The following is a 16057-nucleotide window of genomic DNA, read 5'->3' on the forward strand; positions in this document are numbered from 1 at the left end:
TGTCTTCCCACAATCCATTATTCTGCAGAAATCGGACTGAGTGCGGGAAGTTCTGACATTGTAAACTGGTTAGGCTCTACAGCACACTGCTGCCCATCTAATATGTTTTCAGGCTTTGGGGTTGGAGGCAGAGCTGTATATCTTAGAGGGGAGGACCAAGAGGAGATCAGCGGCTTGGCTTGGTGAGGACTCCTTTGATGGCTAGAGAACAGCCAGGTGACATTGGAAGCTACAGAGATGCACAAATGAACAGCGTAGTGTATAGGAGAGTGTAAATCACAAGACTGTCCCAACAGAAATAATTCTCGTAAAACAGTTCAAATATATGTATTTCAAATGTGTATTAAGTTGTTTTTCTTCCAGGCAATCAGAATTCTCTTAATCTAGTTTACTGATATAAGACGAAACAGTCAGATACTTGACCTCCTCTGCAGTCCAGCAATGCAGCATGGTCCAGGCCCCGCCCTACCTTGTGATTGGACAATGAAGAAGCAGGATCCCTGTGATTTTTGCTCTTGTAAGCGTGTTCCTTGTAAACAAAGCCCTGATTGGCTCTGTGTGCTGCCCCTCCCTCTTTAAGTCTGAGGTTTACTGTGCAAAGGATTACAGTGATAAATATCAAAACAGATTAAAGTGGTTGTAAACCCTTACATATACCCAATGAACAGGAACGGACTGACCATTTGGGAACTCAGGCACTGCCCGAGGGCCTGGGGTCAGTAGGAAGCCCCATGAGATCCCCCTGGTACCTTTCATAGGCTTTTTTGGGTGTGGTTTGAGTGTGGGGGCGAGGACACAGAGGCCCCATGATCCCCTATTACCCAGGTGGCCCCATGATTTGTCAGTCCGCCCCTGCCAATGAAGTGATTGGCCTCAGGTGATACACAAAGATGAAACATATCCTCCTACATAAGTTGTACCTGTTATCCGCAGTATTCTCTTCTCTACAGCCATTTAAAGTCCAGAATTAATAACGTTTGAGCTTTCAGACAACAGGGGACGGGGAGCTGATGTTACATTCTGCAGCTCAGTGAGGAGCGCTCTGAATGCTGATTGGAGGGAAGGGACACACCCCACTTCACACAGCTGAGGCTGTCAACTACAGGCTGTGTGCTGGAGATCCCTCCCATCACCTTTTTTCTCTTAGTGTCACAAAAAACGTGACAGAAGTGATTCATGCAGATAGCAGAAGAATGGGGCAACAGACTGAAATGACACTTAAGGTTTGATTTACTAAAGGCAATTAGACTGTGCACTTTGCAAAGTGCAGTTGCTCCAAAGCATAGTAAATGAGGTAAAGCTTCAATTCGCAAAGAATACCCAATCACATTCAAGGAAATAAAAAAAAAAAAGATTTTTGCTTGCACATGATTGGATGATGGAATCAAAAATAATAAAATAATGTTTAACCATTCTAATGTATGCAATAAAAAAAAATTATACGTATTTTTTAATGAACCAATAATGTACAATCTAGTCTCATATCATGCCACATTTAAAGTCCCATGGGTAAATTAACTGTTTGTATTGGATGATGGAAGTCAGCAGAGCTTCTGCTCATTTATAAGCTCTGGAGCAACTGCACAGTCTATTTCCCTTTAGTAAATCAACTCCTTAGTACTCTGGATTGAAACAAGTACACACTATGGTGGGATATGCTTTGTTCACATTTCATATCTGAGGTTTACAAACACTTTAAGGTATTTATGTTCGTCTATGTAAATATAACTTTATTATTTCTCTAATAAACATGTCTGGATTAACTGTTTTGATTTTGTTTTCTATACTGGCTTGGAAGTAAATTTTTAACATGGGGTAAACTATTTGTTTGAATCATTGAATTTTCACAATGCTAACTGAATGGTTGTCATTTCATAGGTTGTCATGTAGTAAAGCAATATTTTTTAAAAAAAAGCTTAAAAGCTTGTCTATAAAAAAATCTTGTGTTGCTTGGTCTACAGGCCCCAAACGCTCAAGTATATAAGCCGTTTTATTACAACAATTCTATATTTCACCTTGCCGGTCATCTTAGCCTTAAAGTGTTACTAAACCCACAACAATCAGTCTGTATATGCAGTATATCATGCTTGTTATACTCACTGTGGAAACTAAGGGGTTAATACTCCATATTGTGTAAAAAGGCTGTTTGATCCTGTATTCTCTGATCCACCCCTCCTTCTACTGTCCCCAATCCATCTGCTGATAGTACAGAGCTCTAGGAGTCACTCTGCCCATGCTCAGTTTAGTGTGTATGGCTAGAGAGGTTTCTTTTTCTTTGGGAGGGTGCATGTGATCAGCACAGGACCAATCAAAACTGTCCAGACAGAAGGTCAGGGGTTATACAACCTCATAGGATAGTCAGAGCAGAATGAAAACTCCTACAAGCTTTAACCAGTGCTCTGCTGGACAATGATAGAATTCACAATACTGCTATATACTGCTGATGAGAAAAGGTATTTAGCAGTTTATATTTACTAAAACATTTGCATTTCCGTGTTCTGTGTACTGTGCGAGACCAGATATAGTGAATGCAGGGTCCGGGGAGACCGGATACAGTGAATGCGGGGTCCTGGGAGACCAGATACAGTGAATGCGGGGTCCTGGGAGACCAGATACAGTGAATGCGGGGTCCTGGGAGACCAGATACAGTGAATGCGGGGTCCTGGGAGACCAGATACAGTGAATGCGGGGTCCGGGGAGACCAGATACAGTGAATGCGGGGTCCGGGGAGACCAGATACAGTGAATGCGGGGTCCAGGGAGATCAGATACAGTGAATGGAGGGTCCCGGGGAGATCAGATACAGTGAATGCAGGGTCCCGGGGAGATCAGATACAGTGAATGCAGGGTCCCGGGGAGATCAGATATAGTGAATGCAGGGTCCTGGGTTTAGTAACACTTTAATATGAAACCACTGTGAACCATTTCCTGACCAACATTTAAAACCCGTCCTTTTCTACATACCTGATCAGAACATAAAATGGTCATAATAGCAAAAAAAACAAAAAACAAAAGAACCATAGGCACCAAGCGAAAACACATTACTAAAATACTTCGGATTCATTCACAAACATTTAGGAGACACATAAATGCCGTATCGTCCAGATATAAAGAACAGGAGATCCTGAAATGAAAAGAAATGTAAACAGTACAAGGTCGAAAGCCCGTGTTGCACAATTTGTCGGCGTGCTTACAATGCAATTTTTTAGTAACTCGCATACCCGATCCAGCCTAAAATCTATGACAGATGATTCTGAACCAAGAAAAAGAAAATCCCCTTTTTATACCACAGTCACCACTTATTTCTGTAAGAAACATATTTTTTTTGTCTCTCATTTATGCTGCATATAAATATATAAGATTAACACTTTCTTCACAAGAGATGTTGCCGTTTACCATAACAATGGGGAAGAGGGCTCCTAGAGGAGCTGGATATGAAGCTACGAATGGCTGCAGTGTAGAGACTGACCAGGAGGGGGCACTGTGGTGGTGTGTCAGCCATTCCACAAGAGTTGTATCGGAGAATCAGTCTGTACATCTTATTTTCTAGAGATATTTAACAGGCACACTTTCTGTCTGCTTTTGTTTCGTCTAATTTTCCAGAGTTTCCTCCGTTCACCGCGTCAGGGACTTGGGTCTTGTCTACGCATTGCTCCATTCGTTTCATGATCAAGTCCAGCAGGGTATCTACGGACTTCTCCACGTTCTGTCCAGTCGCGGCGCTGGTTTCAAAGTATGGAATGCTGTTATGGAGGAAAAAATAAAACCGACCATTAAACAAGACAATGCAGGAGTACTTCATCAGAAATGAAAAATTTATTTATTACAGGGATTTATATAGCAGCGGCCATTCCACATACTAGACATATACATCAGTCCCTGCCCCCAGGAGCTTACAATCTAAGGTCCTTATCTCACATGCATACACCAGGTACACACCTACTAGAGCCAATTAACCTACCAGCATGTCCTTGGGTGTGGGAGGAAACCAGAGTGCCCGGAGGAATCCCACACAATGCACACATGCAAACTCCATGCAGATAGTGTCCTAGCGGGGATTCAACTAAAAATTTTTTTTTTTACTAGTAAAATCAAATTAAACGTTAGTTCAACTCAAACATCGTTCATTCGTGTGTTCAGTAAGGGCGTTCTGCGGGCTATTTGCTCGCCATGCCGCACAATGCACTGTGCCCTGACACTGCAATGTGATTGGCCAAAGCAATGCACCTAACCACAGCGTGTGATCAGGGGCGGACTGACCATTGCGGCACTCGGGAACTGCCCGGGGTTAGTAGGGGGCCACATGAGATGCCCCTGGTACCTCTCATAGGCTGTTTTAGGTGTGGTTTGAGTGTGGGCAAAGACACAGGGACCCCATGATCCCCTATTGCCCAGGGGCCCCATGAGTTGCCAGTCCGCCCCTGCGCGTGATGACGTCACAAGGGGGCAGGAGTGATCCTGCCCCCTTGTGACGTAATCACAGTATTTAAGAACTGTCAAACTTTGAGAGTGGAGCATTATTTTTTCTTTTTTAGGGCCGCAGTGTTGGCGGGTATCGTGATTGTTGTTGGATCGACTTCGGGGGACTTTTTTTTTTATTCTAATTTTGGACTTGATCAAAGACTCCTGTCATTTTTACACTACACTTTTTTTTGTGAATGAATACCATGTACCCCATACTCCCTCACATGGGGGGGGGGCCAGGATCTGGGGGCCCCCTTGTTAAAGGGGGCTTCCAGATTCTGATAAGCCCCCTGCCAGAGGACCTCCACATCCACCGGCCACGGTTGTGGGGAAGAGGCCCCTGTCCCATCAACATGGAGACAAGATGCGTTGGGGGGGATCCCCCCTGCCCCAAAGCACCCTCCCATGTTGAGGGTATGTGGCCTGGTATAGTTCAGCAGAGGGCACCCCTTTCCTGACCTGCATACTTGGATAAGGGTCTGGTATGGATTTTGGGGGGGACCCTCACACCATTTTTTTTTTATTTTGGCATGAGGGTTCCCCTCTAAATCCATACCAGACCCACACGTTTTTTTCAAATGATTTAATTCTTTTTACATTCAGCTGTCAGCAGGGAACTCCACTGACAGCTGAAACAATAAAGAATGTGTTTAGTAGCTGTGTGGGATCTTACCGCATACTCAGATGTGGAAAGATGCCACTTAGTGCATTGCCCCCCCTGTTCGAAGTTCACGGTCGAACTCTCATTATGTTTGAATGTTCGACCGCGAACCGAACGGGGGGAAGGGGGGTGTTCAACCCATCACTATTTTCTACTGTATTTCTGTCTCTGGAGCTGAAAGGCCCGCTGACAGTTGCTGCAATGATATCTTTATGACTACACGGCTGTAACCCAGCTCTAGTGATTAGCTCAATGTTCCTGGGTTTGGTCTGGGACAGGTAGATGCACTATATTGAAGGTGCAAATCCCATTGAAGTTAATGGGAAATGAATCATAGAACTCAGTTATAGACAACTTATAGGCAGCAGAGTGGCTAGCACTTTTACCTGGCAGTACTAGGGTCACCAGTCCAAATTCCAACCACGGCACTACTTGCATGGAGTTTGCATGTTCTCCCTGTGCCTGCATGGGTTTCCTCTGGGTTCTCCAGTTTCCTCCCACGCTCCAAAGACATGTTGGTAGGTTCACTGGCTCCTGTCTAAATTGGCCCTAATATGAATGTGAGTTAGGGACCTTAGATTGTACTCCCCTTGAGGGTTAGGGACTGATGTGAATGTACAATATATATGTAAAGTGCTAAGTGTACCTGTAATAAATAGGCAAGGATTGTCAAACAAGTGGCATGGGGGCTGAGCACTGTCCTGGGGAATATGCACCAAACCCCCCAAGAGAGTTTTAAAAGTTCTTGGCAGGGAGCAGCAATTATACTGTCACATCTTACAGGTAATACCAACTCCAAGCAATGATGGAGAAGGGGGAGCTCCAGCACACAGTCTGATTGACAGCCTCACCTGTGCATATTTCCCTATGAGACTATGTAGAGTGGGCGTGTCCAGTCCCTCCACTCAGGTCTCAGATTACACTCCTTCCTGCTCTATGCTGTTCAGTGTATGACATCACATCCCCACTCCCTGCCTCTGGAAGCTCAGAAATGCTGTCTAAACTATACAGTGTGAACTGATGAAGAGCAGAGAATGCTTTGAATCTTCCTACACAATGCTCCATGGCACTATCCTTTCCAGTGACACCATAGATGATGCACTATTCCTTCCACTGACACCAAAGATGGAGCATTATTCATCCTACTGATACCAATGATAGGGCCCTATTCATCCCACTGATACCAAAAATTGGGGCACTATTCCTTCTACTGACACGAACTATACGGCACTAATCCTCCCACTGACACCAATGATGGGGCACTATTCCTCCTACTGACACCAATGATGGGGCACTATTCCTCCCACTGATACCAATGATGGGGCACTATTCCTCCCACCGATACCAACAATGGGGCACTATTCCTTCCACTGACACCAATGATGGGGCACTATTCCTCCCACTGATACCAATGATGGGACACTATTAATCCCATTGATAACCACATTGGGTCACTATTCCTCCTACTGACACCAAGAATGGAAATTATTCTTCCCACTAATACCAATGATAAGACACTATTCCGCCTCCTACTTCCCACAGGCCTTATGTAATTTATTTTTTAGCCCCCGCTGACCACCAAGTCATTTTCTATTTCCACTGGCTACAGTCTGGTCCTCCTAAATTCTGAAGGACAGTACACTGACCCCTTGCTTAGGAAGCTTTGAGACTCCTGGTGTATATTTTTCTGATTGAGATATTTCAGGAAAAATACTGCATTATGGCCACTAGATGGAGATGACGATCTAAGGAAATCACTGTATTAAAAGCGATTCTAAAGGTTCATTTTTTTTTTTGCAAAATAAAAAACATGTCTATACTTACCTACTGTGTGCAGTGATTTTGCACAGAGCAGGCTGAAATCTCCTGTTTTCGGGTCCCCCACAGGCTCTCCTGGCTCCTCCTGTCGGGTACCCCCACAGCAAGCAGCTTGCTATGGAGGCACCCACTGCTCCATGTGTCCATTCACACAGAGAGCTGCAGTTGGCCCCGCCCCAACTCTCTTCTCATTGGTCTACAGCTGTGTTTGACAGCACCGGGAGGCAATGGCTCTCGCTTACAGTCTCAGCCAATGAGGAGGCAGAGACTCGGGACAGCCAAAGCTGTTGTGCAAATCACTGGATCTCAATGGGGCTCAGGTAAGTATTGAGGGAGCTGGGGTAGGGTTGCCACCTCATCCCTTTAAAACTGAATACACATTATTTATACAGGTTCTGAGGCTAATGTAATGCAGATAAGGTACTAAGTGAGTTTAATTACCACTTTAATCAGCCCCAGAACCTGTGTAATTAATATATGTTCGGTTTTAAAGGAATGAGGTGGCAACCCTAGGCTGGGGGCACTGCTGCACACAGAAGGTGTTTTACCTTCATGCATATAATGAGCCTTGAGCCTCTGCAACCACTTTAAGCAAAATACAATTAGAATTCACCAAGGATGGGTGAAGTGCAATGAATAGGACCCCAGAGTATTTCTCCTGCTTTATTGAAAACCAGTCCAATCAGAACTAAAGACTGAATTGCTCATTGGTTCCTTCTATCCTCCAGGGATGGTAGCTGCACCCATTTGAGAATGGACTAGCCCAGGGGTCTCCAAACTGCAGCCCGTGAGTCAGATGTGGCCCTTTGCTTGCCTTTATTCTGACCCTTGTGGCACTTTTCCTTCCACTAATGTAAGGCACTAGTCTTTCCACTGACACCAGAGATGAGGCACTATTCCTCCCACTGATACCAATGATGGGGCACTATTCCTCCCACTGACGCCAATGATGGGGCACTATTCCTCCCACTAATACCAATGATGGGGCACTATTCCTCCCACTGACGCCAATGACGTGGCACTATTCCTCCCACTGACACCAATGATGGGGCACTATTCCTCCCACTGACACCAATGATGGGGCACTATTCCTCCCACTGATACCAATGATGGGGCACTATTCCTCCCACTGATACCAATGATGGGGCACTATTCCTCCCACTGATACCAATGATGTTGAACTATTCCTCCCACTGATACCAATGATGGGACACTATTCCTCCCACTGATACCAATGATGGGACACTATTCCTTCCACTGATACCAATGATGGGGCACTATTCCTCCCACTGATACCAATGATGTGGAACTATTCCTTCCACTGACACCAATGATGGGGCACTATTCCTACCACTGACACCAATGATGGGGCACTAGTCATTCCACTGACACCAATGATGGGGCACTAGTCATCCCACTGACACCAATGATGGGGCACTAGTCATCCCACTGACACCAATGATGAGGCACTATTCCTCCCACTGACACCAATGATGGGGCTCTATTTCTCCCACTGATACCAATGATGGGGCATTATTCCTCTTACTGATACCAAAGATGGGGCACTATATGTCCCACTGACACCAATTATGGGGCACCATTCCTCTCACTGACACCAGTGATGTCATTTTTTTTTAACACCCACTGACCACCAAGCCTAAAGCATTGTTTACTTCCAGAAATGTCAGGGCATTTTCTACTCCCACTGGCCACAGTCCGGCCCCCCTAAAATTTGAAGGGCAGTAAACTGTCCCTTTGTTTCTTAAGTTTGGAGACCCCTAGACTAGCCCAATAAATCTGGTTTATTCAAATAACTCACCCATATTTATCAGCAAGCTCTTTTGCTTGCCGTTCATTGACCTCTCGTTGATCTGACAGGTCTGCTTTGTTACCAATTAAGACAATATCTGGACTCTCACAGTAAGCATTTGCTTGCAGCTGACCTGAAAAAAAAAAAAAAGAAAGATCAAAATATGCCGGACAACTGGATAATAAAGTGAGTGTAAATGCTAACTGACTGACATTTAGTTTGCTAAAGCACTGTGTATTATAAACAATTATATAATAATGAATATGCCAAAATGTAGTTGATAAATCCCCCCAAAACCAAAAACTCAAGTGAAATCAAGTCCCAACAAAAGTCCAAAATTTCAAATATATCAAAAAAACCACACGCAAAACAAATCAAGTCCCAACAAAAGTTCAAAATTTCAAAAATATTAAAAAAAACCACACGCAAAATAAAACACAAAAAGGTCCCTCCTGTGTAATAAAGATGAAAATGTGTTAAAAAAAATATGTCCTCCAAACGGTTTCCACGATAAGTGTTACCTCAAAAGAAAAAGAAATAATACATAGGCGGCCGGAGAGGAGAGGGTGGCGAGGTGCGTACCTCCCCGCAGAGATGTTACGGGCTACGGCGTCTCGCTGACGCCACTTCAACCCTGTCATCCGCAGCACAGGCACGGGAAGTTCCCGCACTTGCGGATGTCCCTGGACAAAGGCCGCGCTCACGAGAGGCACAGCCCCTGTCCAGGTGGCGTGCCTCGTTGCCGGGCAACAAGGCATGCCAGTTCTGGCCCGCCCCGGTTGCCTAGGCGACCAAGGAGCGTCCAACATCAGCTTAAGAAGCTGATGCCGGGCGCTCCCGGGGTATTCACCGCTGTGCAGCCACTGAAGGAGCCCCAGCTGCGGCGGGACCTTCGTGGCCAGACTCTGCAGAGACCCAAGCCTGCCTAAGACCCCCCCAGAGCAGGGGAAGACTGCCTGCTAGCCGCCAGGGATCCAGAGACCCCCAGCCACTGCCTGCTAGCCGCCAGGGATCCAGAGACCCCCCAGCCTAGGGGAGAGGTTGCAGGACTGCCTGCTAGCAACCAGGGATCCAGAGACCCCCCAGCCTAGGGGAGTGATTGCGAGTTTGCCTGCCAGCTGCCAGAGCTCCAGAGACCCCCAGTGGGAGACCAGGCACCCTGTCGGATCCGTAAGTACATGCACTCTCCCTGGTTTACTTGAACTGTTCCTGTGCTGATCCCCCACCCCCCTGTTGATTTACAATTGCTACAGAGACTCACCACCCCCCCGTTGGATTACAATTGCTACAGAGACTCTTCCTTGGCTCTCGGTGTTGGACTATAAGTGTGTTGGCCCCTCCTTGCTGCCCTTTACTGGCATATTCACCCTCCCTGCGAATTCCCCTATTAAGTGACTGTCATCTGTCTGTCTCAATAAAGCTTTGTGCGTTTGCCATCTACTCTGTGTGTTCTGTCTTGCCTACCCTCCGTCACAGACCCATTCACTATATAAAAGACTATCTATGCAACATTCAATATGGGCTCTGAGGAAGAGGGGATCGCCCCTCGAAACGCGTAGCCTTTTGGAGGGTCTTCTTCCATCTAGGACTTGCCTAGGTGACAAGGCTCTTTATGACCCCGATGTGCCTTATTGCTGATCTTTTTTGTGAGTATACATCTATTTTATAAACAATACAGCTATTATAAAAGGTAATGCGCAAGGCTGGTGCACCCTGTGTTCCTTGTTTTCCAGTACTTCTTCTGGGCTTCCCCAACCCTGAGGGGGCAGCAAAGCCTGTACCAGTATAGGAGCAGCCATAGACTTGGGACTGACTTTTGCCAGCACACTTCTCTCGAGCGCAGAAGATTGTTCTTTTTTTCTCTGTAGGTACAATGTCAACGTAAAATGTTATAAAAGGTATACTTACTCATCCAATTCCGGACATTGAGAAAACTTTGCTGACTGGTAAGGTCAAACATTAATAGGAAACCCATGGCGTCTCTGAAGAATGCCGTGGTGAGACTCCGGAACCTGCAGATAGTTAGAGCATGGCCAATTATAAATTGCCTGAAATAGAAACACCCGGAAAATATCCACCCAGTGGCTGCGAAGATCACATCACCAACTACCGTACACCAACAGATTAACCACTTCATGTCCGGGCATTTTTACCCCCTTCCTGTCCAGGCCAATTTTCAGCTTTCAGCGCTCTCACACTTTGAATGACAATTGCGCAGTCATGCAACACTGTACCCATATGAATTGTTTAGCATTTTTTTGAGACAGATAAAGCTTTATTTTGGTGGTATTTATGCACCACTGGGATTTTTATTTTTTTTTACAATATAAATAAAAAAGTCCAAATATTTAGAAAAAAAAAGTGTTTTTCTTATAACATTTTGCAAATAAATAATCTTTCTTCATAAATTTTGGCAAAAAAATGTATTTCGTTATATTTTTAGTTAAAAAAAATAACCCAAATTAGTTTATAACCAAAATTATAATTTTTCAAACTTTTTTTTTTACATTTTTATTTTTTTAACATCCTGTCACCCTAGCAGTACAGTGTCACCACAGTAACACTGACTACTTGTGGGGGGTTATGATTTTTTTTTTTTAACACGGATTGCTTTTACACCCATAAAGGCTGTAAAAGCAATAATTTCTCCTTCTCTCTGGCTCCTTCTCTCTGGCTGTGTGAGCTGCGATTGGTCACAGCTTGTCACATAGTACAAGGCTGTTGTGAATAGCCCTGTACCATGTGATCTCTGTGATCATTCACAGATTTCACACGTAGTAAGCAATGATGTCAGAAGTGACATCTTGCTTACTACTATTCATGTGATCACTGATTGGCCAATCAGTGATCACATGATCGGGACCTCACACAGAGGACCCGTACAACGATCGGTGTTCCCAAGGAGCACGCACAGTCCAAAATGGCGGGCACCGTTTATGAAAGGCAACCCGCCCCTGCACTGCCACCGTCCAGCCGTTTATATACAGTACATGGGCCATACGGGAAGTGGATAATATAACAGGGCTATAAATAAGGAAATGAGGAAGCTTAAAGGGAGTTAAAAACGAAAGCAGTAATAAACCCAAAAATATAAAAAATTATATATTAGAGCCTACAGATCTTTAGATGTGATGGCTGCATTCGTTTCTTTTTTAAGTTCTTTTTACCCTTAAGGTCTCTTTCACACGGATGTTCCGATCGGACCTGCCTGCCGTTCTTCAGGCGGACCCAATCAGAACCTCTGTTCTTCTCTATTGAGCGGCGGACATGTGTCTCTTTACACCTACTGACATCCAATCCAATTTGATCCGCCAAAAAGAAACAGATGGGGATCAAATTGGATCAGATGGTAGTTGGATGGAAACGGACAACCAACCGTTTCCATCCGACAGCCCATAGAGACCAGCAGGCTGTGTCTGATTCCAGTCTGCATAAGCAGAGCGGACACAGACCTGTCATCCGCTTGTTCAACGGGGGCTAGCAGACAGATCCGCCACTGAGCAAACAGATCGCTGATGGGTCCGCCCCGTGTGAAAGGGGCCTCATGTTCCCCTGGTGATGGAGCCTGTAACACACACATAATTAACTTTGAATATTTAACTTACCTCTCCTGTCCAGCTGTGTCCCACAGCTGTAGATGAACTTTTAAGGACTTTCCATGTGTGCTGCCAGAACTGGTTTTATTGTAGTCCTGAAGAAAGATACCATATCAACATAGACAAAATATATTTCAGACAAATCATCATACACTCACAAAAAGAACATTGGGGAACTGGAGAAAGTGCAGAGAAGGGCAACCAAACTGATACGAGGCATGGAGGAGATCAGCTATGAGGAAAGATTAGAGGAACTGAATTTATTCTCTCTTGAGAAGAGGAGATTAAGGCTACATGTACACAAGCCTACCACAGGAAAAACCAAATTGCACCAAAACCGCAGCAAAACGTAGCAAACATGGTACCGCGATTTTGCATTTTCCCGCAATCGGCGGTCAAAACGTTCCTATCCTGAACGCGATTCTTTCACATTCAGGAGAGGGAGGTTTAACCTCACCTAAACGTGGCAGCTCCTAAACTCTGCTAAAAGCCTTTGTGTACACGGACAGATAGGTTTTTATGGAGTGGAGTGGCCAAAAAATGTCAAAAGCTCCGAAACTCGAGTTTAGGAGCTGCTCGTGTACATGAAGCCTAAGGGGGGATACAGGGGCGGACTGACAACTCATGGGGCCCCCGGGTAATAGGGGATCATGGGGCCCCTGTGTCCTTGCCCAAACTCAAAGCCTATGAAAAAAGGTACCATGGGCATCTCATGGGGCCCCCTACTAACCCCGGGCCCTCGGGCAGTGCCCGAGTTTCCAAATGGTCAGTCTGCCCCTGGGAGGATATGATCAACATGTATAAATACATAAGGGGGGATATGATCTCCATGTATAATACATAAGGGGGGATATGATCTCCATGTATAATACATAAGGGGGGATATGATCTCCATGTATAATACATAAGGGGGGATATGATCTCCATGTATAATACATAAGGGGGGGATATGATCACCATGTATAATACATAAGGGGGGATATGATCACCATGTATAATACATAAGGGGGGATATGATCTCCATGTATAATACATAAGGGGGGATATGGTCACCATGTATAATACATAAGGGGGATATGATCTCCATGTATAATACATAAGGGGGGATATGATCTCCATGTATAATACATAAGGGGAGGATATGATCTCCATGTATAATACATAAGGGGGGATATGATCACCATGTATAATACATAAGGGGGATATGATCACCATGTATAATACATAAGGGGGGGATATGATCTCCATGTATAATACATAAGGGGGATATGATCTCCATGTATAATACATAAGGGGGGATATGATCTCCATGTATAATACATAAGGGGGGATATGATCTCCATGTATAATACATAAGGGGGGATATGATCTCCATGTATAATACATAAGGGGGGATATGATCTCCATGTATAATACATAAGGGGGGATATGATCTCCATGTATAATACATAAGGGGGGATATGATCTCCATGTATAATACATAAGGGGGGATATGATCACCATGTATAATACATAAGGGGGGATATGATCTCCATGTATAATACATAAGGGGGATATGATCACCATGTATAATACATAAGGGGGGGATATGATCTCCATGTATAATACATAAGGGGGATATGATCTCCATGTATAATACATAAGGGGGGATATGATCTCCATGTATAATACATAAGGGGGATATGATCTCCATGTATAATACATAAGGGGGATATGATCTCCATGTATAATACATAAGGGGGATATGATCACCATGTATAATACATAAGGGGGGATATGATCTCCATGTATAATACATAAGGGGGGATATGATCTCCATGTATAATACATAAGGGGGGATATGATCTCCATGTATAATACATAAGGGGGGATATGATCTCCATGTATAATACATAAGGGGGGGATATGATCACCATGTATAATACATAAGGGGGGGGGATATGATCACCATGTATAATACATAAGGGGGGATATGATCTCCATGTATAATACATAAGGGGGGGATATGATCTCCATGTAGAATACATAAGGGGGGGATATGATCTCCATGTAGAATACATAAGGGGGGATATGATCTCCATGTATAATACATAAGGGGGGATATGATCTCCATGTATAATACATAAGGGGGATATGATCTCCATGTATAATACATAAGGGGGATATGATCTCCATGTATAATACATAAGGGGGGATATGATCTCCATGTATAATACATAAGGGGGATATGATCTCCATGTATAATACATAAGGGGGATATGATCTCCATGTATAATACATAAGGGGGATATGATCACCATGTATAATACATAAGGGGGGATATGATCTCCATGTATAATACATAAGGGGGGATATGATCTCCATGTATAATACATAAGGGGGGGATATGATCACCATGTATAATACATAAGGGGGGGATATGATCACCATGTATAATACATAAGGGGGGATATGATCTCCATGTATAATACATAAGGGGGGGATATGATCACCATGTATAATACATAAGGGGGGATATGATCTCCATGTATAATACATAAGGGGGGGATATGATCTCCATGTAGAATACATAAGGGGGGGATATGATCTCCATGTAGAATACATAAGGGGGGATATGATCTCCATGTATAATACATAAGGGGGGGATATGATCTCCATGTAGAATACATAAGGGGGGATATGATCTCCGTGTATAATACATAAGGGGGGATATGATCTCCATGTATAATACATAAGGGGGATATGATCTCCATGTATAATACATAAGGGGGATATGATCTCCATGTATAATACATAAGGGGGGATATGATCACCATGTAGAATACATAAGGGGGGGATATGATCACCATGTATAATACATAAGGGGGGATATGATCTACATGTGTAATACATAAGGGGGGATATGATCACCATGTATAATACATAAGGGGGAATATGATCTCCATGTGTAATACATAAGGGGGGATATGATCTCCATGTATAATACATAAGGGGGGATATGATCTCCATGTATAATACATAAGGGGGGATATGATCTCTATGTATAATACATAAGGGGGGATATGATCTCCATGTATAAATACATCAGTGGTTCATATAGTGAACTCGGTGTAGAGTTATTCACCCTGAGGTCATCACAGAGGACAAGGGGGCGCTCTTTACGTCTGGAGGAAAATAAATGTAATCTCCAAACACGGAAAGGTTTCTTCACAGTGAGAGCTGTGAAAATGTGGAATAGACTCCCTCAAGAGTTGGTTCTGGCCAGCTCAGTGGATTGCTTTAAAAAAGTCCTGGATTCTTTCTTAAATTCACAGAATATAACTGGATATAACATTTATAGGTAAAGTTGATCCAGGGAATATCCGATCGCCTCTCGGGTGATCAGGAAGGAGTTTTTTTGCCTTCCTCTGGATCAACAGTGGGTATAGGATTTTAACCTTTTTTTTTTAATGATTGAGCTGGATGTACTTTTGTCTTTTTTCAGCCAGACTAACTATGTAACTCTCCTGTTGCTCCACAGCATTAATCCCCCCAGCGGATAGCTAGGTCAGCAAAAGGACTTCATTTCGATTTGGTTGTTGAAGAGAAGCTCCAGTCCTCCCCCAAAAAAAAAAAAAATCATTAAAAGTCAGCAGCTACAGATACTGTAGCTGCTGACTTTTATTATAGGGACACCCCACCTGTCCAGGAATCCAGCAATTCTTCAACC

The 16057-nt window shown here is 44.0% G+C and overlaps 1 protein-coding gene across 2 annotated transcripts in view; it reads right to left on the reverse strand.

The window, feature by feature from the left end:
* Window positions 1-322: 322 nt before the first annotated feature.
* The window catches only part of RAB27B (RAB27B, member RAS oncogene family), a 338507-nt gene continuing 322772 nt past the window's right edge, over window positions 323-16057 (reverse strand). For both annotated transcript variants that reach the window (XM_089690090.1, XM_089690091.1), the window contains 4 exons: window positions 12358-12443; window positions 10661-10764; window positions 8762-8885; window positions 323-3742 (listed from right to left, as the gene is read on the reverse strand). In XM_089690090.1, the coding sequence (XP_089546216.1) occupies window positions 3556-3742; window positions 8762-8885; window positions 10661-10764; window positions 12358-12443 (501 nt within the window). In that variant the 3' untranslated portion in view covers window positions 323-3555. The remainder of the gene's footprint in view (window positions 3743-8761; window positions 8886-10660; window positions 10765-12357; window positions 12444-16057) is intronic.

The sequence above is a fragment of the Staurois parvus genome, unplaced genomic scaffold, assembly GCF_062004578.1.
Source record: "Staurois parvus isolate SC_StPar_1 unplaced genomic scaffold, SC_StPar_1.0 ptg000513l, whole genome shotgun sequence".
In the NCBI taxonomy this organism is placed as follows: Eukaryota; Metazoa; Chordata; class Amphibia; order Anura; family Ranidae; genus Staurois; species Staurois parvus.